Source organism: Saimiri boliviensis, chromosome 3, assembly GCF_048565385.1.
Source record: "Saimiri boliviensis isolate mSaiBol1 chromosome 3, mSaiBol1.pri, whole genome shotgun sequence".
NCBI classification, from domain to species: Eukaryota; Metazoa; Chordata; class Mammalia; order Primates; family Cebidae; genus Saimiri; species Saimiri boliviensis.
The window spans coordinates 82073682-82099428 of NC_133451.1; the positions used below are offsets into that span (position 1 = coordinate 82073682).

Consider the following 25747-nt stretch of genomic DNA (forward strand, 5'->3'; position numbering starts at 1 on the left):
CAACACAACCTTTGAACTCTGTCTGTTAAAAGACAGATTGCCTCCTCAAATGACTCCCTGAACCCCATGTATCCTGACTGGGAGACACCTCCTGGGAGGCAGTGACAGACATCTCATACAAGAGAACTCTGGCTGGCATCTGGTGGGTACCCCTCTGGGACGAAGCTACCAGAGCAAGGAACAGACAGCAATCTTTGCTGTTCTGCAGTCTCCACTAGTGATTCCAAGGCAAACACAGGCTGGAGTGGACCTCCAGCAAACTCCAGCAGACCTGCAGCAGAGAGGTCTGACTGTTGGAAGGAAAACTAACAAAAAGAAAAAAATAGCTTCAACATCAACAAAAGGGACTTCCACTCAGAGAGACCCCATTGAAAGTTCACCAACCTCAAAAACCAAAGAAAGACAAATCCATGAAGATGGCAAGAAACCAGCACAAAAAGGCTGAAAACTCCAAAAGCTAGAACGCCTCTTCTCCTTTAAGGGATCACAGCTGCTTGCCAGCAAGGGAATGAAACTGGATGGAGAATGAGTTTGATGAATTGACAGAAGGAGGCTTTAGAAGGTGGGTAATAACAAACTTCTCTGAGCTAAAGGAACATGTTCTAACCCAATTCAAGGAAGCTAAGGACCTTGAAAAAACGTTAGACGAAATGCTAACTAGAATAGCCAGTTTAGAGAAGGGCATAAACGACCTGATGGAGCTGAAAACACAGCACAAAAACTTTGTGAAGCATACACAAGTTTCAATAGCCAAACTGACCAAATGGAAGAACGAATATTAGAGACTGAAGAACAACTTGGTAAAATAAAATGAGAAGATTAGAGAAAAAATGACTGAAAAGAAATAAACAAGGAAAATATGGGATTATGTGAAAAGACCAAATCTACATTTGATCAGTGTACCTGAAAGTGACGGGGAGAACAAAAGCAAGCTGGAAAACACTCTTCGGGATATTATACAGGAGAGCTTTCCCAACCTAGCAAGGCAGGACAACATTCAAATACAGGAAAAACAGAGAACACCACAAAGATACTCCTTGAGAAGAGCAACCCCAAGACACATAATGCTCAGATTCACCAAGGTTGAAATGAAGGAAAAAAGGCTAAGGGGAGCCAGAAAGAAAAGTCATGTTACCCACAAATGGAAGCCCATTAGACTCACAGTAGATCTCTCAGCAGAAACTCTACAAGACAAAAGAGAGTGGGGGCCAACAGTAAACATTCTTAAAGAAAAGAATTTTCAACCCAGAATTTCATATCCAGCCAAACTAAGCTTCATAAAAGCGAAGGAGAAATAAAATCCTTTATGGACAGTAAATGTTGAAAGATTTTGTCACCACCAGACCTGCCCAACAAGAGCTCCTGAAGGAAGCACTAAACATGGAAAGGAACAAATGGTACCAGCCATGGCAAAAACATACCAAATTGTAAAGACCATTGACATTATGAAGAAACCGCATCAACTAACAGGCAAAACAACCAGCTAGAATCACAACGGCAGGATCAAATTCACATATAACAATATTAACCTTAAATGTAAATGGGCTATTTGCTCCAATTAAAAGACAAGAACTGGCAAATTGGATAAAGAGTCAAGACCCATCAGTGTGCTATATTCAGGAGACCCATCTCACATGCAAAGACACAAGAAGGCTCAAAATAAAGGGATGGAGGAAGATTTTCCAAGCAAATGGACAGCCAAAAAATTCAAGGGTTGCAAACCTAGTCTCTAATAAAACAGACTTTAAACCATCAGAGATCAAAAGGGACACAGAAGGGAATTACATAATGGTAAAGGGATCAATGCAACAAGAATTAACGACCCTAAATATATATGCGCCAAATGCAGGAGTACCCAGATTCATAGAGCAAGTATTTAGAGACCTACAAAGAGACTTAGACTCCCACACAGTAATAGTGCAAGACTTTAACACCCCACTGTCAATATTAGACAGAACAACAAAACAGAAAATTAACAGGGATATCCAGGACTTGAACTCAGCTCTGGACTAAATGGACCTAATAGACATCTACAGAACTATCCACCCCAAATCAACAGACTATATACATTCTTCTCAGCACCACATTGCACCTATTCCAAAATCGGCCACATAATTCTAAGTAAAACACTCCTTAGCAAATGCAAAAGAACAGAAATTATAACAAACAGTCTCTCAGACCACATTGCAATCAAATTGGAATTCAGAATTAAGAAACTCACTCACAACCACACAGCTACATGGAAACTGAACAACCTGCTCCTAAACGACTACTGGATAAATAACGAAATATAGGCAGAAAAAAAGATGTTCATTGAAACCAATGAGAATAAAGACACAATGTACCAGAATCTCTGGGACATATTTAAAGCAGTGTGTATAGGGAAATGTATAGCACTAAATGCCCAACAGAGAAAGCAGGAAAGATCTAAAATTTCCATCCTAATGTCTCAATTAAAAGAACTAGAGAAGCAAGAATAAACAAATTCAAAAGCCAGCAGAAGACAAGAAATAATTAAGATCAGAGCAGAACTGAAGGAAATAGTGACACAAAAAACCCTTCAAAAAAAAAAAAACAAAAAAAAAAACAAATGAATCCAGAAGCTGTGTTTTTGAAAAGATCAATAAAATAGACCATTAGCTAGACTAATAAAGAAAAAAGAGAGAAGAAACAAATAGATGCAATAAAAAATGATAAAGGCGATATCACCACTGATATAATAGAAATACAAAATACCGTCAGAGATTACTATAAACAACTCTATGCAAATAAAACAGAAAACCTAGAAGAAATGAATAAATTCCTGAACACTTACACCCTCCCAAGACTAAACCAGGAAGAATGTGAGTTCCTGAATAGACCAATAACAAGGTCTAAATTGAGGCAGCAATTAATAGCTTACCAACCAAAAAAAGTCCAGGACCAGACAGGTTTACAGATGAATTCTACCAGAGGTACAAAGAGAAGCTGGTATCATTCCTTCTGAAACTATTCCAAACAACGATTCCAGAAAAAGAGGGAATTGTCCCTAACTCAGTTTATGAGATCAACATCATACTGATACCAAAACCTGGAAGAGACACAACAAAAAAGAAAATTTCAGGCCAATATCCCTGATGAACATCAAAGTGAAAAATCCTCAATAAAATACTGGCGAACTGAATCCAACAGCACATCAAGAAGCTTCTTCATCATGATCAACTCAGCTTCATCCCTGGGATGCAAGACTGGTTCAACATACGCAAATCAATAAATATAATTCATCACATAAACAGTACCAAAGACAAAAACTACATGATTATCTCAACAGATACAAAGAAGGCCTTTGAAAAAATTCAACAACGCTTCATGCTCAAAATTTTAAATCAACTAGGTATTAGTGGAATGTATCTCAAAATAATAAGAGCTATTTATGACAAACACACAGCCAATATCATATTGAATGGGCAAAAACCGGAAGCATTCCCTTTGAAAACTGGCAGTGGTGAGACAAGGATGCCCTCTCTCACCACTGCTATTCAACATAGTATTGGAAGTTCCAGTCAGGGCAATCAGGCAAGAGAAAGAAACAAAGCATATTCAAATAGGTAAAGAGGAAGTCAAATTGTCTTTATTTTCAGGTGACAGGATCATATATTTAGAAGACCCCATCTTCTCAGCTCAAAATCTCCTTAAGCTGATAAGGAATTTCAGCAAAGTCTCAGGATACAAAATCAATGTGCAAAAACCACAAGCATTCCTATACACCAATAACACATAAACAGAGAGCCAAATCATGAGTGAACTCCCATTCACAATTTCTACACAAAGAATTAAATACCTAGGAATACAACTTACAAGGGATGTGAAGGACCTCTTCAAGGAGAACTATAAACCACTGCTCAAGGAAATAACAGATGACACAAACAAATGGAAAAACATTCTATGCTCGTGGTTAGGAAGAATCAATACCATGAAAATGGCCATACCCAAAGTAATCTATAGATTCAATGCTCTCTGAATCAAATTATCATTGACTTTCTTCACGGAATTAGAAAAAAAAAACACCTTAAATTTCATATGGAACCAAAAAAGAGCCAGCATAGCCAACACAATTCTAAGGAAAAAAAAAACAAAGCTGGAGGCATCATGCTACCTGACTTCAAACTATACTACAAGGCTACAGTAATCAAAACAGCATGGTACTGGTACCAAAACAGATATACAGACTAACGGAACAGAACAGAGGTCTCAGAAAGAATGTTACACATCTACAACCATCTGATCTTTGACAAACCTGACAAAAACAAGCAATGGGGAAAGGATTCCCTAGTTAATAAATGGTATTGGGAAAACTGGCTAGCCATATGCAGAAAGCAGAAACTGGATCCATTCTTTATACCTTATACAAAAATTAACTCAAAATGGATTAAAGATTTAACCATAGGACCTAAAACCATAAAAACCCTAGAAGAAAACTTCTTTAGTTTTCTTCATAGAAGAAGTTTAGAAAACTTCTTCAATACCATTCAGGACATAGGCATGGGCAAAGACTTCATGACTGAAACACCAAAAGCAATGGCAGAAAAGCCAAAATAGACAAATGGGATCTAATTAAACTAAAGAGCTTCCGTACAGCAAAAGAAACTATCATCAGAGTGAACAGGAAACCTACAGAATGGGAGACAATTTTTGCCGTCTACCCATCTGACAAAGGGCTAATATCCAGAATCTACAAAGAACTTAAACAAATTTACAAGAAAATAAAAACCCCATCAAAAAGTAGGCAAAGGATATGAACAGTCAGTTCTTAAAAGGAGACATTTCTGCAGCCAGCAGCATATGAAAAAAGCTCACCATCACTGCCCATTAAAGAAATGCAAATTAGAAGTACATTGGGATACCATCTTAGGCCAGTCAGAATGGCAATCATTAAAAAGTCAGGAGACAACAGATGCTGGAGAGGATGTGGAGAAACAGGAATGCTTTTATACTGCTGGTGGGAGTGTAAATTAGTTCAACCATCGTGGAAGACAGTGTGGCGATTCCTCAAGAATCTAGAACTAGAAATACCATTTGACCCAGAGATCCCATTACTGGGTATATACCCAAAGAATTATAAATTGTTCTGTTATAAAGACACATGCACTATATGTTTATTGCAGCACTGTTTACAATAGCAAAGACTTAGAACTAACCCAAATGTCCATCAATGATAGACTGGATAAAGAAAATGTGGCATATATACACTATGGAATACTATGCAGCCATAAAAAAGGATGAGTTCATGTCCTTTGCAGGGACATGGATGAAGCTGGAAACCATCATTCTCAGCAAACTAACACAAGAACAGAAGACCAAACATGACATGTTCTCACTCATAAGTGGGAGCTGAACAACGAGAACACATGGACACAGGGAGGGGAACATCACACACATGGGGAAAAGTGTATCGGGAGGGGTGGGAGGATAAGAGAGGGACAGCATTAGTAGAAAATACCTAACGTAGACAACAGGGTGATGGATGCAGCCAACCACTATGGCATGTGCATAGCTTTGTAATACACCTGCATGTTCTGCACATGTACCCCAGAACTTAAAGTACAATTTAAAAAAAAGGCAAGTTGTTTCATATGAAATTCACTTAATACTACAATCAAAAATCAATATTTACCTACCAAAATGAACACAATGATTTTAGGACTCAATCTTGCTTATGAGAAAAAAATGATTATACCAATGAGCTTTCAGTCTGAAAGTTCACTAACCAACCACAATTTAATGAATATGTCCTTTATTGTTCTCTAATGTTTTCTAAATTATACTTAGTCTCACTCCTTCTATGGCAGTCATTAGTCAGAAAAAGATGTCTTTGACCCAAAAGCATCAGGGCTTTTCAGTATTATGTTACTGAAGCATTCACGTTAATGGTATCAGAAATTTCACGCAATAATGGTGTTTCATAATCAGTCTAGTATGATTTTACACAGGAGATGAGGGCCTAGAGTAACATAGCATGGTGCTTATGGAAAGACCGCAAGTATTTAAAAGCTTATTTTAATTTTTAAAAATTTTTAAATATTTAAAAGCTTATTGTTTACTAAAAACTGTTTTTGTTGTTGTTGTTGTTGTTGTTGTTTTTAACAGAGATGGGGGTCTTGCATGGTTGCCCATGCTAGTCTTCAACTCCTGGCTTCAAGCAATCTTTCCACCTCAGCCTCCCAAAGTGCTGCTGGGATTATAGGTGTGAGCCACCGTGCCCAGCCTAATAAAGCTGTTTTAACTTCTGAACGGATTGCCTGTACTAACCGTGAAAGAGCTGAATGAATCGTGGCTGTAATGCCGAGGTGATCAGACTGTCGGGCAGCTCCCTCAGGAAGAGCTTCAACAAACTGGCTGCTGAGCAGACGTCACCGTCCCTCCTGAGCTCCACGGGCATTCCACTCTCAAATTTGAGTCGAAGTTCTTCCACCACCTTCACGTTACCATTCACCCTAAAAAGACCTTCTTGGGTGAGTCCTGGAAGAGCAACGCAGACACAGAAAATAAATAGGTTGCTCACAGACATAAAATGTAAAGAATGATAACAACAGAAAGAAAGAAATCTCAGCACATGGTTCTCTCAACACTGCAATTATCAATCATTGTGCGTGGTCTTCACATTTTGTAAAACTTTCTTTAGAATAATAAATGCTCATATCTACTGCCTATCAACTAAAAAGATCATATATGACTGGTATAAAAGCTGGCCTCTAAAAATAAGGCTATGCCATATATAAACATAGAGCAAAACAGAGCACATAAGAAATTTCACTTACATAATCTTACATAGCGCATAACAAAAACTTATTCAGGGTTCCAATAGCAGCTTAACATTTCATGAGCAACGACTTTTTAAATGACATGTATTTAAACTTCTAAACGTGATTACCTGTGTAATAGTTTAAGAAATAAGTGATAGTTTTTCAGTATTCACTAAATTCAAAATGTAAGACTCTAGGTCTAAAGTGATATAAGACAAGGTCCTTGCCTTCAGTCAGTTGATGGGGGATTTCAGTGTCAGCTGAGGTTATCAGAGAAGCCTCCTGGAGGAGGTCAGCTTAACCTTTGGCTAAAGCAACACAGAGGGGCTGGAGCTGTTGAGCTGTGAAGCCAATGAAACTGGAGCTTCAGGGCCCCTCATTTTCTTGGGCCCTTTACAAGCTCTGTCCCTAAACCTGTATTCTTAATATCTTTTTTTTTCTTAAAGAAGTCTCAAAGAGATTAAGCATCTGGACCCACAAAACCTTGATCTACCCCTGACAAAGAGAAACAAAAAGATGAATTGAGAAGCAGAGACAGGATAGCATAAAGAAAAGTAGGCAGGCAAAGGAAAATGTGGGGTGCCTGGTCAAAGAATGATGGGGTAATAAAATGGAGAAACAGGAAAGGGTCTATGACAAAGAGTGAAGGCTTTGTCACTGGAGCATTAAGTGAGGAAAAAGACAAAATACAATCGGGTTTTAGGAAGATTTGGCTAGCTAAGAAGTAGAGTATGAAGAGGGCTTGCCTTATGGAAACTACCTTTTATTTTAAGGTAGTAAACTAAGTTTATGGTGGAAAAGAAGTAAATAAAGATGATTTGGCAACTTGGTTCAAAAGGGAGAGGTAAAAGGTTGAAAGATAATCTTAATGTTTTGAAAAGTAGGAATAAAGAAAAAAAAAAAAAAAAAACACTGTAAAAGATAAGGTTAGGGGGTAGGGATAGGAGAGTAGCTGGTTTAGGCAGAAGATAATGATTTCCAGCTCAGAGTGCTGCATACCATGTAAGCAAGTGTTTCAGGCAGTAGGGGACTTTGAAAATGTCAGAAACAATCTTTCTAAGAAAGAGCAGGCCAGGATTTAACTTGACGTTCTTGAGAGTCTAATGGTGAATGTTAGCAATGACGTAAGCATTGAAGCCTATCAGAAGTTTTCAGAGGCTGCTTATTTATATCAGCCTTTGCTTCTTTTCCTCACCTGGTAATTGTACTGCTCTTTTTAAAGCAAAAGAGGAAGCTAATTACACTTTATTTGATAAAATCTGATAAAATACTTTATGAGCTCTTTCATTGAATAAACATGTAATAAGCAGCTGACATTGTTAGTAATAAAAAAAAAAAATCAATCGTGAGAAAAAAAATTCAAACACTATCATTACCCTCATGGACTTTGAAGTCTGGAAAGATGTTTGTGTTCTTCCACGTTTACATATTATTTGACTGTGAAAAAAATCAATGTCAAAAGTTGATATGAATTTTAGCTCCAATTCTGACAAAAATTGTGACACTAGGGATGATATTAAAAGTATTTAACAATGACTATTACCAGGGCACCACCTAAATGGAAGAGATACCAGCTGGTTTGTGTGACAGCTTCTAAAATAGTTCTTATGATCCCCACACCTCTTGGTACCACACCCATTGTAATCCCAACTACTTGAGTGTGGGCTGGACATCGTGACTTGCTTCTAACAACAGAACACAGCAAATATGATGTCATGCTGCATCTGAGATGAAGTTATAAAAGACTGACAATCTACCACCCGCTCCTGCTCCCACTCTCTCTCCTCTCTCCTCTCTTTGTTAGCTACTGGCCATGGGCAAAGAACTAAAGGTGGTCTCTGGCCAACCACCAGGGAACAATTGAGCCCCTCAGGTCAACAGCTCACAGGTAATAGAATCCTACCAACAACTACATGATGAGCTTGAGAGGGAATTTTTCCCCTGTTGAGTACTGATATGACTGAAGCCTTGGCTGAGACGGAGGACACAACTAAGATGTGTCTGGATTCCTGACCCACAGAAACTCGGAGATAATGCAAAATACTATTGGTTTAATCTACTATGTTTTGGGGCAATTTATTATGCAGCAAATGGATAATGAATATGATATACCTTTCCCTTAAATTCTGTGGAATATCAAATTCTATTGGGAGATGCCAGCTTAGTCATTTAAAGCTTTCAAGCTCTGTCTCCTCTACTACACAAACGTTTATCTTTAACTTCAGAAACTTATCCAACAATCAAGCAGCTAGCATCCAACAGAAAGGCTCCATCCCTGGTCAAAGCTGAAATCCTGAAAATTTGGTTTTATTTCCTGTTCCTATATTTACCCAGCTGCTTCACCTAACCTTGCCTTCTGTTTTTGGCCCAGCAAATGCCCCTTGGATCTGATTTCACATGATGGCTTTTTTTAGCTTTGACCTTACTTTTCCAACAAGGATTTTTGAACCTTCCCCCAAATAAATATACTTCCAGCAATTTCAAAAAAACTATCCAGCTCCAAGAACTGTCTGTGGTCCTCGAGCCTCTTGATCCTACTAGACCAAGCTAGCAGACATAAAAGGCACAGATGAAAATGACTGAATTTAATGTTCCTCAATATTTTCCTGTCTCTGTCCCACTTACCTGAACAACTCTTTTTCCCTCAGGAATATCTTCCACCCACAACTCTTATGATAATTAGTGATGTTCAACTAGGGCAAGTTTACAATCCTGGACATGAATATGTCACATTCTAAGAAGAATCCACATAGTTTTTTAGAGCCTCTTATGAGGCTATAAATACATCCAATACACACATGAGGCTTACCAGACCATATAACCTTAAATTTTTCTACTGTAAAATTTTAGAAAGTTATAACAGAAATATTCAGACAAAGGAGATATTTGGATGACTTCATGAAGCAGAGTTACTCTCATACATTCCAGAGATCCTATTATATTTGATTTTAGGAGCTATGTGCTAATTATCACAAAACAGCAACTTAAAAGTGGTTTAGAAATGAAGAAAAAATTATATAAGTTAATGTCTACACCACTGAAAGATACTGAAATATTTCTTTCTTTCAGTACAACTGAAATATTTCTTTCAAATAGTATGAATATAATCATTAGAAACAGAATATGCCATAAATCACAATTTGCCTAACAGCACACTTTGGCCAAGACGGTAGTATGACAATATGTAGACACATTCTGACACCTGGTGGTGACTTGAGACTCTACACCGTGGGTTAAAACGGCATAAGCCAGAATATCTTCATGCTAAACTAAGAGAAGGAAGCCATTAACACTGCCAGCAAGATTAGTTATTTTAAGAGTTTAAAGACTATATACTTAAAAAATAAATAAATAAAGACTATATGCTTTACATGTTATAATGTGTACATTTTTTAATGGAAATATCCATCATCTGTTTAAAGGGCTTGAAATAGGTCTGTCTTAAAATTCCTTTACAATAATAGTTTACCCTCAAGCCAAATTGTTAAATTGTCTGCATTTACAAGAAACAATAATAAAGCATAAGCAAAGTACCAACCTACGACTGTGTTGTGTTGGGGTTCAGGCATACAGGGGAGCCCTCAGTTCCCCTGAGAGGACATTTCTCCAGGTTCTTGGTCTATCACTCCCCAAGAATGGGTGAGGAGACAGTGCGCTCGTAAAAGTAAATGCCGGACTCAAAAGTGTTTGTAGAAAGTGGTTTATTTAGGCAGAGAGAAAAAGGAGCAGAGAGAAAGAAACAGCTGGCTCTCACACTGATTGAGAGAAGGAAAAGCTGCTCTAACACAGAGAAGGGTTCCCAGAAAGGGAAAATCAGAGAAGGAAAGCTCCTCTCACACTGAGTGAGAGAATCCAGAAAGATGGAACCCAGGAGAGGAAAGCAGCTCCCACACTGAGTGGTAGGGAATTGAAAGAGATGGAATTAAGGACAGGAAAAGCAGCTTCCACACTGGGAAAAGCAGCTTCCACACTGGGAGGAAGGGGACCCCAGAGGGGAAATCCAGGAGGGGAAAGAGTTCCCACCATGTGGGAAGGATTCCAGAGAGCTGGAAATCCAGTGTGGGTGAAGGAGAGGGGAATTTATCCTGGGAGAAATTCCCACCTCCCCAAGCTCCTTTGGCCAATGAAAGGAGTTCCTTTAAACTTCCACTGGGGTGAATGGCTCTTACTTTCTTCCCGTGCCTGCGAAATTTAAACATAAACCATTAAATCTCCCGAACGGAGAGAGATGAGAGCGGGGCATGGCACTGGCAAGTTCTTGCCCTTAAAACTATGCCCCCTTGTGGACCTGGAAAGAGAACACATTCCCTCAATTGCATTATATGAGCGGTCATCCCTATAGTCCCATTTCCATGCCTGACACAGTGCTTACTGTGTATCACAGTAAATATTTGTTGACCCCCCCAAAAAACCTGCAATGTAATTAAATAAAACAAATTGAAGCATTATGTCCTTAGGCTTTATACTACCCTTCAAACTTACACAGGTTCTTTGGTTTATTAACATGATAGTTTCATTATAAGAAGGAGCTTGTGTTTGTCTACTAATAATTAACTACATAGCCTTTCAAAATACAGGTGCCAGGCCTACCCCAGCTTGCCCAGTCAACATTCTGTTCAGTAGATATGAGGTGGGCAATGCATGTGCATTTTGAAAAGATTCCACCAGTGATTCCATTTCACATCCCTCATTAGGAATGACCGATTTAACATAATAAAATGTTTAGTTTGCATTACCCAAATACACCCTGTTAAAGTATAACCAACAGTATACTAAGGAGGGGTAGAAGAAAATCCCTAATTCAAATTTTGCCAAAATTTTCCTATGTTGATGGTGTGAGTTTAAATTGTTTCAACTCTGATAGAGTTCATCACAAATGCACATATCCTCTGACCACCCAGGAGTCCACTTCCAGGAAGTAGTCTATGCACACACTCGTATGTGCTTGAAATGCCGTATGTTAAAGGTTGGTCATGGAAGCACTGTTTGTAAAAAACAGAAGACTAGAAACAATTCATTTGCACATCAGTATGGGACTGCTTAAAGACATGATATGTACCTATGGCAGAACAGTGTGCAGAGAAAATAAAATAATTAAAAATGAGTAAAACTCTTTATGCAACTGTTTTCTAAGCATCTGGCCTTTTTGCAATTTATCTTCCTTCAATAAGGAGATAAATTCTATGGAGTGAGAACAGAAACCTGGCTCTTTCCAGAGCAAAATATCATTTTGTCACAAAGAACTGCCAGAGAGTGGGTAATTTATAAAGGAAAGAGGTTTAACTGACTCACAGTTCAGCATGACTGGGAAGGGCTCAGGAAATTTACAATTAAGGCAGAAGGAAAGGAAACCAAGGCACCTTCTTCACAATGTGGCAGAAAGGAGAAGTGCTGAACGAAGAGGGAAGAGCCCCTTATGAAACCATCAGGTCTTGTGAGAACTCACTATCATGAGAAAAGCATGGGAAAAACTGCCACCATGATTCAATTACCTCCACCTGATTTCTCCCTTGACACATGGGGATTAGGGGAATTATAATTCAAGTTGAGATTTGGGTGGGGACACAAAGCCGAACCGTATCAGTCATCTACATGCCTAGTCAACAGAGCAGACAGATGTTTTTTCAATTAACATCTGACCATCAGCAGAATGAACAGTTTGTCATAGAGTCCCTGTCAAAAGTTGATAAATGTTCCTATAGAGGAACATGGGATGAGCACTTCTCACTCATTTTCAATAAAGGATTCTTATCAGAAGGGGAGAAAGGATTTGTAATCTTGGAAAGATATGGCCTGAAACCAATTGCTCAAAATAGAGTAGACCCACCTTACCCACGAGGATATGTTCCAAGATGGCCAGTGGATGCCTGAAACCTTGGATAGCACCAAACCCTATATATACTGGGTTTTTTTTTTCCTATACATACATACCTATGATAAAGTTTAATTTATAAAGTAGGCATAGTAAGAAATTAACAATAACTAATAATAAAACAGAATAGAGCCAGGTGCAATGGCTCACGTCCATAATCCAAGCTACTTGAGAGGGTGAGGTGGGAGGACTGTTTGAGGCCAGGAGTTTAAACCAGCCTAGGCAACATGGCGAGACCTGCTTCTAAATTTTTTTTTTCATTAGCAGGTTACAGAGGCACATGCCTGTATAGTGCTAGCTACTCAGGACGCTGTGGTGATAAGATTATTTGAACTGTGGAATATGAGGCTGCAGTGAGTTATGACCACACCACTGCACTCCAGCCTGGGCAACAGAGCAAGACCCAAATAAGCAAACAATAAAATAGAGTAACTGGGAGAGATTTGTTCTTACCATAGATCTTAACAACCTCAACATACAATTTTTTTCCTTACTTAGTCAAGAACTCACCTTTTCAATTAAAAGAAGCAATTCCTGGCTTCTCTTTGGCATATGTGAATTGCCAGCATCATTACTCTTGCACTTTGAGACCATTATTAAGTAAAATGAGTCACCTGAACACAAGCACTGTGATACCACAACGGTTGATCTGAAAATCGAGGCCACTACAAGTGATTAATAGGTGGTAGCATATACATGTGGATACACTTGACAAAGCGAGGATTCAGGTCCCAAGTGGCAGGATGGCTGGAGATATCATCATGCTCACTCGGAAGGCTGCACCATTTCGAACTGATAAATTGTTGGCTAGGTGCAGTGGCTCATGCCTGTAATCCCAGCACTTTGCGAAGACAAGGTGGGCAGATCACCTGAGGTCAGGAGGTCAAGACCAGCCTGGCCAACATGGTGAAACCCATCTCTACTGATAATACAAAAAAAAAAAATTAGTTAGGCATGAACCTGTAATCCCAGCTACTCAGGAGGCTGAGGCAAGAGAACTGCTTGATCCCAGGAGGCAGAGGTTGCAGTGTGCCGAGATCAAGCCATGGGCTCCAGCCTGGGCTACAAGAGCAAACCTCCATCTCAAAAAATTGAATGGTTTATTTCTGGAATTTTCCAGTTAGCATTTTTGGACCATGATTGGTCACAGGTAAGAGTGAACCCTTAAAAAACCAAACCATGCATAAAGGGGACTACTGTACAGAATATTTTTGAAGCCTCAAGTTTTACATTTAAAAATCCCTACATGGCTGGGCGTGGTGGCTGGTGCCTATAATCCCAACACTTTGGGAGGTTGAGGTAGGAGAACTGCCTGAGCCTACGAGTTCAAGACCAGCTGGGGCAACACTGGGAAAACCTGTCTCTTAAAAAAACAAACAAACAAACAAACAAAAACAAAAACAAAAAAAAACCAGCCAGGTGTGGTGGAACCCATCTGCAGTCCCAGTTACTCGAGAGGCTAAGAAAGGAAGATCACTTGAGCCCCAAAGCACAAGATTACAGTAAGCTATGATCATGATCACATCACTGCACTCTGGCCTGAGTAACAGAGCAAGACCCTATCTCTAAAAAATAAAAAATAAATAAAAAGATATAGGGAATATGGAAGCATTCTCTCAAATTATCTGGGCTTACGATTTATTTTAAACGAAATCATCAAAAAGCTGTGGGCTATACAGCTCTCAATAACTGAGATATAATTTATCTTTTTACTGTATAATGCTCTACTATATTATTCCCCAAATGTTTTACATGCTTAATTTTATCACTCCAAAAACAAGTGAAACAGCATCTCCTCCCCACAGTAAGCTTTACACCATAATGTTTTGGTATCTCTTCTAAGTGTATGAAGGTAGTCAAGGCACTGAGTAAGTTCATGATTGACCGCAGGTGAAAGAGATACCCAAAAAGTGTTTCATTACATTAAAAAATATTAATTATCAGTTGGAATTTAATTAATCTAGAAAACTCTCTAATAATACTAAAACAGTGTATTTTAGCATTTAAAACTAGGAAACATTCCAAACTAGAAATCTCTATAATTAAACTGATCGCTTTATGGTTAATCAAATTAGTACTGTCAAGATAATGTTAAGCAGTAATGCCCCTTTTAAACTGAAAAAGTATTTTACACAATGATTTGATATTCTAATGAAGGTACTTTAGAGGACAGCATAATCATACATTATGAAACAATTCACACAAATAATTTGTTTATCCAAGGACTGTGAAAATGAACAGAATGACTTAACTCACCATGCTGCGTCAAGTATTCCACAATATTCCACACTATTCCTGGAATGCCATTCTCGGTGAGCCCCTGCCGTTCAAGTTCTTGGAGACTGACTCCAAATAATTTCTGATAGGTGAAATCCTTCTGTTCATTTAATGGCACTGCCACTATCTTTTTCATGTCTTCTTTCAGCTGAACCGCTGCTTTACTTTGCTTAAAATAGCGGAAGAAAAAAGAGCAGTCAGTCATATTTACCACAGGAGGTTGCATGGTTACAACAGAAACACCTGAATTAAAATATGTTTGAAGATGAATAGTTGTGGTCTTCATTTATTTTTACTTCAACTCAAATCAAAATCTGCAACATCTCTCAGATGTTGCTCAGATATAATGGTTAAAAGAGTGAAAAGCAATGAGAAACCTAAAGCCACAACTGAAGTGTGTAGCTAAGGGAGGGAGCAATACACTGCAGTATCTAGGATATATTACTACAGTAACCAAGGGGTGTGACTCAGCAGCACCTGGTTAACAGGAAAATAAAACGTTTATAAGAACAGTGAAACGCCATGCAGATCCTGAAATAATGAGATGTTTCCAAAGATAATAATTTGTCCTGGTGTCATTTTAAGGTAGCTTTAAGCTAAAGTGTCAGAAGAAAACATTACAATGACCATTCTACATGCACAATGACCATTCTGGTTCCCTGATTTCATTACATACATAAATATCTCAGTAGTCTTTTGGAACATATCAACTCAGTTCTTACTAAGGTTCAAAATGCCCTCAAATCTTTGAAACAACAACATTTAGGGAGTCATACTTTTAAATTTTTCAATGAGATTGTATTATATATATTACAAATACAAATGAAACAGATTCAATTACATCAAGTTACTAACACAATGAAAAATTCCTAAAAGTTTGTTTCTTCCTTGTAATAAAAATCCAAACAAAGAGAAATTTTTGAAATCATGTGTCTTACATAAATGTTACATATGTTAATAAATCCAAACACTGAAAAGAGAGACAGTAAAACATCAACAGTTTTATTTGGGGGCAGAGGCAGCAGAAATAGAGGAAACTTCCACTTTTTGAGAACAAATGTAGCAACTAACCAATGTGTAAATACTATTAAATGACTTGAATCACTATCATTCAGTCACTAAAGAATCCTAAGAGTAAAAACATTATATTTAATCTAGAGTTGAGGAAACAAAAACCAGAGTTAAGTAATTTGGTAAAAGTCAGAGAACTAGTAAGAGACAGTTTCACCTTGCTCTTGGTCCATGTTCCTCCCTTAATTTATAATACATTTATATGAATGTTATAGTGCAGTTTATATACAATTATAGTAACAAACTAATAAATGCTATCTGTGACATGAGACAATTACAAGTTAATTCTACAATCTTTGAGTAGGATACTTGTCATCTCAATTTGATTTTAAATTGTATAATCTACAGAATTAGGTCAACTTTTACTAACACAACTGCACCTTTTATAAGTCATATTTGAAAGCCAGATTTCTTTAGTGAAAATTTAGCTAATGTGCTTCCTTCAGGAGCTCTTGTAAGGCAGTCCTGGTGGTGATGAAATCTCTCAGCAGTTGCTTGTCTGTAAAGGATTTCATTTCTCCTTCTCTTATGAAGCTTAGTTTGGCTGGATATGAAATTCTGGGTTGAAAATTCTTTTTTTTTAAGGATGATGAATATTGGCCTCCACTGTCTTCTGGCTTGCAGGCTTTCTGTCAAAAGATCCACTGTAAATCTGATGGGCCTCCCTTTCTGGGTAACCCGACCTTTCTCTCTGACTGCCCTTAGCATTTTTTCCTTCATTTCAACCCTAGCGAATCTATTATGTGCCTTGGGGTTGCTCTTCTCAAGGAATATATTTTTGGTGTTCTCTGTAGTTCCTAAATTTTAATGTTGGCTTGCCTTGCTAGGTTGGGGAAGTTCTTCTAGATAATATCTTGAAGAGTGTTTTCCAACTTGGTTTCATTCTCCCCATCACTTTCAGGCACACCGATCAAACGTAGATTTGGTCTTTTCACATAATCCCATATTTCCTGGAACCTTTGTTCATTTCTTTTGACTCCTTTTTCTCTAATCTTGCCTTCTCATTTTATTTATGTAAAGTTACAACACAGGTTTAATATCCATTAATATTAAGTAAGTCATGAGGTAGCCACTATGAAGTAGCAGTAGTATGGGCAAAAACTATGATTTCTGTTACCAAGGAAATTATGATTTTGTTAATTAAGTCAAACTTGTAACAGTTAACAATTTCTTTTTCTTATAGGTTTATAAATGTATCATTCTCCTTCAAGTGAATCCATGGGAAGTTTCAACCAGGTATGTCTGGTGAGCAAGCAGCTAAAAAAATAACCAGTAATAACAAAACTTTAAAAAAAAAATCTTAAGTGTAACACTAAAAAACAGCTGACAGTGAAGTTAAATTATATAAATTTTATCTTATTTTATCTTCTTACATAGAGCATACAGCACAGTGGTTTAGAGCATAAAATGTGGAAGAAAACTGGATCAAATCCCATTCTTACTCTTATTAGCTATAACCTTGCACAAGTCATACAACCTCTGTGTGCCTCAATTTCCTCATCTATAAAATGGGAATACCAAGAGTTCGTATGTCATAGAAATGTATGAGGTAGAAATGTGTACACTGACGTAAAGGAGTAAGAACAGTGCCTGGCACACTGATTGAGTACTGATTGTCATAATCCTTTTCTTTCTCCTTCTTTTCCTTCTAGGAATTATTATTCTGATTTCTTCTTAAAGTAATGGAGAGCTAATTAATGATCCCTGTGGTAAACATGTCTATAAAGGTTACTTTTTAAAATGGCAAACATGGTTGAGACATGTTTGATTGCTTAATATTCTGATGACCTAATTACTATTCTCTGTACCTCTCTAATTTTCTAAAATCTGTAAGTATGACCTTTGAATGACGAAGATAAAATAACTTTATATGTAGCTTTCACAATTCCTTGATTTATTCCTAGAAATTCACAAGGTTTTCTTAGAAATCCTGTCTACTTGAGTTTAAAACCTTGAATTAATATTTCTTTTGTGAATAGCCCCTGCTCTTCATTCTCTGTCTTGGTGAGAATTGCAGACAGGATCTGCATCTTTCTAAAAAGGGAACTAGCAGTCTTGGCATTGGGGCTTAGAAAGGTTTCACGTTAGAGACATAATTAACCTCATACACTTTGAAGTAACTGCAAATTAAACTACCTGTTTACTCAAAATAGAGCCATACTATGTAACTTCTTTATGTGTAATCACAGGAATATAGACAGACCTGATTATTATTTCTAATTAGTAATCTAATTCAGGCTAATACCTTAAAGAAAAACAAATATTAGGTTAAAAACGATGACACACAGTAATAAAGGAAGAGTTGATTATTGTTTTTAATTGGTTATTAATTTAGGTTAACACTTTTTAAAAAGTAACTGTTTTTGTTTTTAAAAAAAAACACAATGAAACATACTAACTATATTTTCAGAGACATCCAAATTAATCTTTCATGTGACCATAGATACTTATGGTCAAAATTCTGCTCATCTTAGTAGGAGAAGGAGTCATATAACAGCGATCAATAATGAGATATTTCTACTACTTTGTATCTATATTATTAAAAAATATACAACAGCTTACACAAATAAAAAATATCCTTTTGAGTAAGAAACATTCAATAGTCTCCTAGTCATGGAAAAATAAAAACAACTGTAGAAATTTTTAAAAAGAAAATTGTAGAAATTATTAAAAATTATAAAAACTGTAGAAATTATTAAAAATTTTTAATAATTAAGTCCATCTAAACTAAAATTATTCTGTACTCAAATAGAATCACATCACTATCAATTTGTAATCTGAATACCTGCAGAGTTTAAGCCTCCCTTCAAATGAACATCTTACCTTTCTTGCCTTAAAAGAAACTAAAACAACAACCAAAGTTACTAAGGAAGGTATTCTGAGTCTACCTTAACTGTTTGAACTTTTGTTGGCATATAAATTCCCATGCATCGCTTGAGTGTGAAGAATGGACTATCTGGAGCATATTCATAGGTAGGGATGTATGTGTATGTGTGTGTGTGTGTGTGTGTGTGTGTATAAAAACAATATAGGTTCCCACAAAACAAAGACAACCAGAGAACCTTAAGGTTTTACTTTTAGAATAATCCTTAGGGGCCTTCTAATTCTTACACCATTGCCTTAGTAGTAACAAAATCAGGACCTAAAAAATTGTGATTCAGTCAAAAAGGGCTGTGCCTAGAGCCCAGATCTCCTCAGATCTCCTGAGTTTTATACCAGAATACTTTTATATAATTAAGTATTGGTGATCTTGTGCATACCTTTATTTTTGTTGGACAATAGGATAGTTAACAAAATGCACTGATTGTAGTAAATATTTGGTGGTTTGGAGACACTTAGTCTCCATTTGTCCTTTTTCCAAATAACAAATCCTGATTGTGTTTTGGGGAAAGATTGCATGTTCACTGTGAACAGCACTGATAAGAATACTACTGAAAATGATTGCCTTGCCTCTAATAAAGACAGCTTAGTTTCCCAACCAGGCGAATCACATACCTTCTCCTGCAACCTACTGAAGCTTGAGTGGCTCATCATAAAGACAGAAAATGGGCACTACTGTAGTGCTCTAACAAGATGGGTAATAGCATTTACCACCTGCATCACTGCAGCTATGATATGGTCCCTCATCTGCCCTTTCTGACACTGGTCCTTCTTCCAATGTTCATTCCATTTGGTAAGCTGCTCTAGTAACCTTCCAGCAAAGTTTCTTTGTGCTGAAATTAGCCAGAACTCATTTCCATTCTGTAACCACACACGCACACACACACACACACACACACACACACACACACTCACTCTCTCTCTCTCTTTGATTAAAATACCTAGAAAAAATTAAAATAATCAGAAAATAGAAAATTAAAGCTTTAAAAAATAAGAAAAAATCAGAATGATAATGACTGAACTTTTATCGAGTCTTTACTGTCTATGCCAGTCAGAGCTGCCAATACGTCAAATGGCTTCACTCATTAAATCCTATAATAAAGAAACCCTAGTAAGGAAGATACTTTTGTGATTCCCACTTTACAAAAGACACAGAGAAGCCAGTAAAGTGCACCAGTTTGATGCAGCCATGAGTCACACTCAGGCAAACAAGCTGAGTCTAGGGGCCACAGTCTTAACACTGCCTCCAAACGGAAAGTAGTATGAATAAAAATCACATGCCGTAAAGATAAGTGTATTTGCTAGAAATGAGAAACAAATTCCATATACTTATAGCAGAAAAAAATAACTATTTACATATTTCATGGTCTCTTTAATACAAAGTAAGACATGATCAGAAGCAATATCAATAATTATGATATTAAGACCTGAATAAAGAAGACTTTAAAGAAGACTTTCATCAATATAGTAAATAGGACAAATTTCAGAAGCCTTCAGTTTTTATAATAGCTGACATGTAGTACAGACTGATTGTATCACAGACACGGTTGTACATTGGTTAAAATTAATGTTTTGAAAATAAACAATGGGGAAAGGACCGCCTACTATTCAATAAATGGTGTTGGGAAAACTGGCTATCCATATGCAGAAGAATGAAACTGGACCCCTACCTTTCACCATATACAAAAATTAACTCAAAATGAATTAAAGACTTAGGTGTAAGACTTCAAACTATAAAAATCCTGGAAGAAACCCTAGGAAACATCCTTGCAGACATCAGTCTAGGCAAAGAACTTATGATAAAGTCTTTAAAAACAAATGCAGGAAACAAACAAAAATAATAATGGGGGCCTAATTAAACTAAAGAGCTTTTGCACAACAAAGGAAACTATCAACAGAGTAAACAGACAGCCTACAGAATGGGAGGAAATATTTGCAAACTATGCATCCTAGAAAGGACTAATACCTAGAATCAATAAAGAATTTACACCCATGAACAAGAATACACACATGGGCAGAGGACAGGAACAGTTACTTCCTAAAAGGAGACATATAAGCAGCCAACAAACATGAAAAGATGCTCAACATCACACATCATTAGAAAAACAGAAATCAAAACCACAGTGTGATCCCATCTCACACCAGTCAGAATGGCTATAATTAAAAAGTCAAAAAATAGCAGATGCTGTAAGGGTTACAGAGAAAAGGGTACATTTATGAGACATTTATCACCACCTGCAGAGGTCTGCCCTGCAGATCCTGACTTAACAACAGATGAATGAATGTACTGTCACACCATTTTACTGAGTAAAACCTTATGGCCTTCCAAAAAGTTTGAGACTTAATCTATAACTTTCCCTAATATTTTGATAATATTTTGCCAGCTACCACAAGTGAATCTCAACACATTTATATGCTGTTGGTAGGAATGCAAATTAATTTATCTCCTGTGAAAAGCAGTTTAGAAATTTCTCAAAGAAAGAAAAATAGAACTAACATTTAACCCCGCAATCCTATTACTGGGTAGTATACACCAAAGGAAAATAAATCAGCTGGCCATGGTGGCTCATACCTGTAATTCCAGCACTTTGGGGAGGCTGAGGAAGGTGAATCACCTGAGGTCAGAAGTTTGAGACCAGCCTGGACAACATGGCAAAACCCCGACTCCAATAAAAATACAGAAATTAGCCAGGCATGGTGGCAGGTACCTGTAATCCCAGTTACTTGGTAGGCTGATACAGGACAATCACTTGAACCTGGGAGGCAGAGGTTGCAGTGAGCTGAGATCGTGCCACTGCACCCCAGCCTGGGTGACAGTGAAAGACTCTGTCTCGAAAATAAAAGAAGAAATAAAGAAAAGAAATCATCCTAACAAAAAGACATCTGTGCTCATATGTTTATTGCAACACTGTTCATAATATCAAAGATATGAAATGAATTTGGGTGCCCATGAGTGGCAGATTGAATAAAGAAAATGTGGTACACATAAACCATGGAATACAACACAGCCATAAAAAATAAATCATGTTCCCTATAGCAACATAGATGTATCTGGAGGCCAGTAACCTAAGCAAACTAATGCAGAAATGCAGAAACAGAAAACCAAATACAGTATGTTCTCACATATAATGGGAGTGAAACATTGGGCACACAAAAAGGGAGGAGACAGGGAGGGGGAAAAGGGCTTAAAAAGTTCCTATTGGGTACTGTATTCACTGTTTGCGTGAGAGAATCAATAGAAGCCCAAATTTCAGCATCACATAATATACCCTTATAACAAACCTGCACATGTACCCTGAATCTAAAATTTAAAAAGACAAAAAGTAAAAAAAAAAAAAAATTAATGTCACTAGGTCTCAAAACCACCTTACCAGTATATACTTTTAGCTATTTTCATTGGAATAAGAAAATTAAGGTACACCACCAAAAAACAAAAAAGAAAAGAAAAAAGAAAACTGGGGTGCAAAGAAAAAGAAACTTGCCCAAATTTACATGATGATATGGCTTACCTTTGTGTCCCTGCCCAAATCTCATGTATAATTGTAATACTCAATGTTGAAGGAAGGGCTAGGTGGGAGGTGACTGGATCATGGGGAGGTTTTCTCCCTTGCTGTTCTAGTGATAGTAAGTCATCATGAGATCTGGTTGTTTAAAAGTATGTAGCACCTCCTCCTTTCCTCTCTTCCTCTTTCTCCAGACACATAAGACATGCCTGTGTTTTCTTTGCCTTCACAATGATTATAAGTTTCCTGGTCTCCCCAGCCTTGTATCCTGTACAGTCTGCAGAACTGTGAGCCATTTAAATGTCTTTTCTTTATAAATTATCCAGTCTCAAGCAGTTCTTTACAACAATGTGAGAACAGACTAATACAGCAAATTTGGTACCTAGGAGTGGGAATTGCTATGAAGATACCACAAAATGTGGAAGTAGCTTTAGAAATGGGTAATGGTCAGAGGCTGGAACAGTATGGAGGGCTCAGAAGAAGAAAGGAAGATTAGGGAAAGTTTGGAATTTCCTAGAGACTTGTTGAATGGTTGTAATCAAAATGCTGATGTCCAAGGCTGAGAAGGTCTCAGATGGAGATGAGGAACTTACTGAGAACTGGGGTAAAGGTTACTCTTGTTATACTTCAGCAAAGAAAGTGGCAGCATTTTGCCCCTGCTCCAGGGATCTGTGAAAGTTTGAACTTATGAGAGATGATTTAGGGTGGAAGAAATTTCAAAGCAGCAAAGCACTCAAGATTTGACCTGCCTGCTTCTTGCAGTGTATGGTCATATGCATGAGCAAAGACATCTGAAACTGGAACTTATATTTATTAATAAAAGGAAAACAGAGTATAAAGTTTGGAAAATTTGCAGCTTGACCATGTGATAGAAAAGAAAAACCCATTTTCTAGGGAGGAATTCAATCTAGCTGCAGAAATTTGTGTAAGTAAAGAGGAACCCAATGTTAATAGCCAAGACAATGGGAAAATGCCTCAAAGTCGTTTCAGAAACCTTCGCAGCAGCCCCTCCCATCACAGAGTTGGAGGCCTAGGAGGGAAGAATGGTTTCCTGGGCCAGGAGCTGTGTTGTTCTGCTTAACCTCAGGACACTGCTCCCTGTGTTCCAATCACTCCAGCTCCAGCCATGGCTAAAAGGGCCCCAGATACATCTCAGGCCACTGCTCTAGAGGGTGCAGGCCATAAGCCCTGGTGGCTTTCACATGGTATTAAGCCTGTAGGTGCACAGTGGGCAAGAGTTGAGGTTTAGAAGCCTCCACCTAGATTTCAGAGGATGTATGAAAACTCCTGAGTGTCCAGGCAGAAGTCTGCTTCAGGGGTGGGGCCCTCATGGAAAGCCTTTATTAGAGCAATGCAGAGCGGAAACGTGGGATTGGAGCCCCCACACAAGAGTCCCCACTGGGACACTGCCTAGCAGAGCTGTGAAAGGAGGATCACCATCTTCCAGGACCCAGAATGGTAGATCCACTGACAGCTTACATCTTATGTCTAGAAAAGCTGCAGGGACTCAATACCACCCCAGGAAAGCAGCTGATGAGGCTGTACCCTATAGAGCCATAAGAGCAGAGATGCCCAAGACTGTGGGAGCCCAATCCTTGCATCAGTGTGGCCTAGATGTAAGACATGGAGCCAAAGGAGATTATTTTGGAGCTTTAAGATTCAATGACTGCCCTCCTGGGTTTCAAACTTGCACAGGGCTTGCAGTCCCTTTGTTTGGGCTGATTAATCCCTTTTGGAACAGATGTATTTACCTAACACCTGCACCCCGTTATATCTTAGAAGAAACTAACTTGGTTAAAAAAAAAAAAACTTGGTTTTTATTTTACAAGCTCATAGGCAGAAGGAGCTTGCCTTGTCTCAGATAAGACTTTGGACTCGACTTTTGAGTTAATGCTGAAATGAGTTGAGACTTGGAGGACTGTTGAGAAGGAATGATTGTATTTTGTAATGTTAGAAGGACACAAGATTTGGGAAGAGCCAGGGACAGAATGACATAATTTGGATTTGAGTCACCATCCAAATCTCATGTCAAATTGTAATCCCCAATATTGGAGGAGGGGCCTGGTGGGAGGTAATCAAACCAGGGAGGTTGACAGTAAAATGAGTCCATTCTCACAAGATCTGGTTGTTTAAAAGTGTGTAGCACCTCCCTCTTTCCTCTATTCTTCCTCTTCTGGCCATGTAAGATGAGCCTGCTTCCCCTTTACCTGCCAATATGACTGTAAGTTTCCTAAAGCCTCCCCAGTCATGCTTTCTATACAGCCTGTGGAACCAGGGACAATTAAACCTCTTTTCTTGACAAAGTACCCTGTCTCAAGTAGTTCTTTATAGCAATGTGAGAACAGACTAATACACATGGCTGGTAAGGCTTAGAGCCAGAACGTAATCCCAGATCCTTAAGTCTCTGGTGTTTGAGCTTTTAATAATGACACACTATGGTATTGCCAGAACCTTTAGTATTGGCAGCTCTGGGAGGGCCCAAGGGTGCCAACATTACCTGCATGTAGCTCTGTTTAACTTAATACAAAATCCAATTTTAGACTACTGAAATCATTGGCCTGTATTTCCTTATGGGAATCCTCCACAAATTTAAAGCCCATATATTTAAAGTATTTTGAAGGATATTCAGATTACATTGCTGGTTAAATTCAGAACCGTGTGCTTCAAGACTCTTTGGAACTAGAGCTACGGCTAATAACTCTAACAAGGATTGTATAAGACAGAAAGCCACCCCATCACCAAATAAAAGTAGTGCAAGGAAAGCATAAGGTGATCCTGAGATGTCTTGTTCCACAAAGCAATAAAAAAATGCTCAAGGCCTAAGGGCATATATCCAGAAGGCCTATGGGCCAGTGTTAATGGAATCCCACTGGCCAAATTTAGGACAGTTAGAGCGCCAAGAGTAACTACTGTAAATAACAACATATTTAGTTAACCTTAACATATTTAATACACTAATAACATAACATCTTAAAAATCTCTGAATCTGTAATAAGTGAGAGAAAGGGGTAAAAATGTTCAGGTCTTCTTTACAGAAGAATGCTGCAGTTAAATGTAGAAGGAATGACAATTAGAAAACCACCATTTTGCTCAGCAATCACTTACTAAATAATGTAAGCAAGGATAATCAGTGGCTGCCAAAACATCAAAAGAAAGATCGTTGGAGAATAAGGTTTTCATAGTGTCAAAAAGATTACCCCACAGATTACAGTCTCATCACAAAGAAAAAATTCACTATTACAGTTATATCTGCCTATAATCACCTTAACTCTTTATCCAAAAGATCAAATTTATCATCGCTAGTCATGAGAGGACTTGCCATCATGTGTTCCTGATGTGATGCATTATAATGAACACATAAT

General features: G+C 37.8%; 1 protein-coding gene across 12 annotated transcripts in view; it reads right to left on the minus strand.

Moving 5' to 3' along the window:
• Window positions 1–25747, minus strand: part of FAM13A (family with sequence similarity 13 member A) — a 367080-nt gene that overhangs the window by 275974 nt on the left and 65359 nt on the right. For 7 of the 12 annotated variants that reach the window (XM_010334789.3, XM_010334792.3, XM_074396438.1 and 4 more), the window contains 2 exons: window positions 14911–15100; window positions 6289–6498 (listed from right to left, as the gene is read on the minus strand). In XM_010334789.3, coding sequence (XP_010333091.2) covers window positions 6289–6498; window positions 14911–15067 — 367 coding nt within the window. In that variant the 5' untranslated portion in view covers window positions 15068–15100. Of the gene's footprint in view, window positions 1–6288; window positions 6499–14910; window positions 15101–25747 lie in introns of those variants that run through there. The other 5 variants (XM_074396436.1, XM_074396433.1, XM_074396434.1 and 2 more) reach the window with 4 other exon arrangements.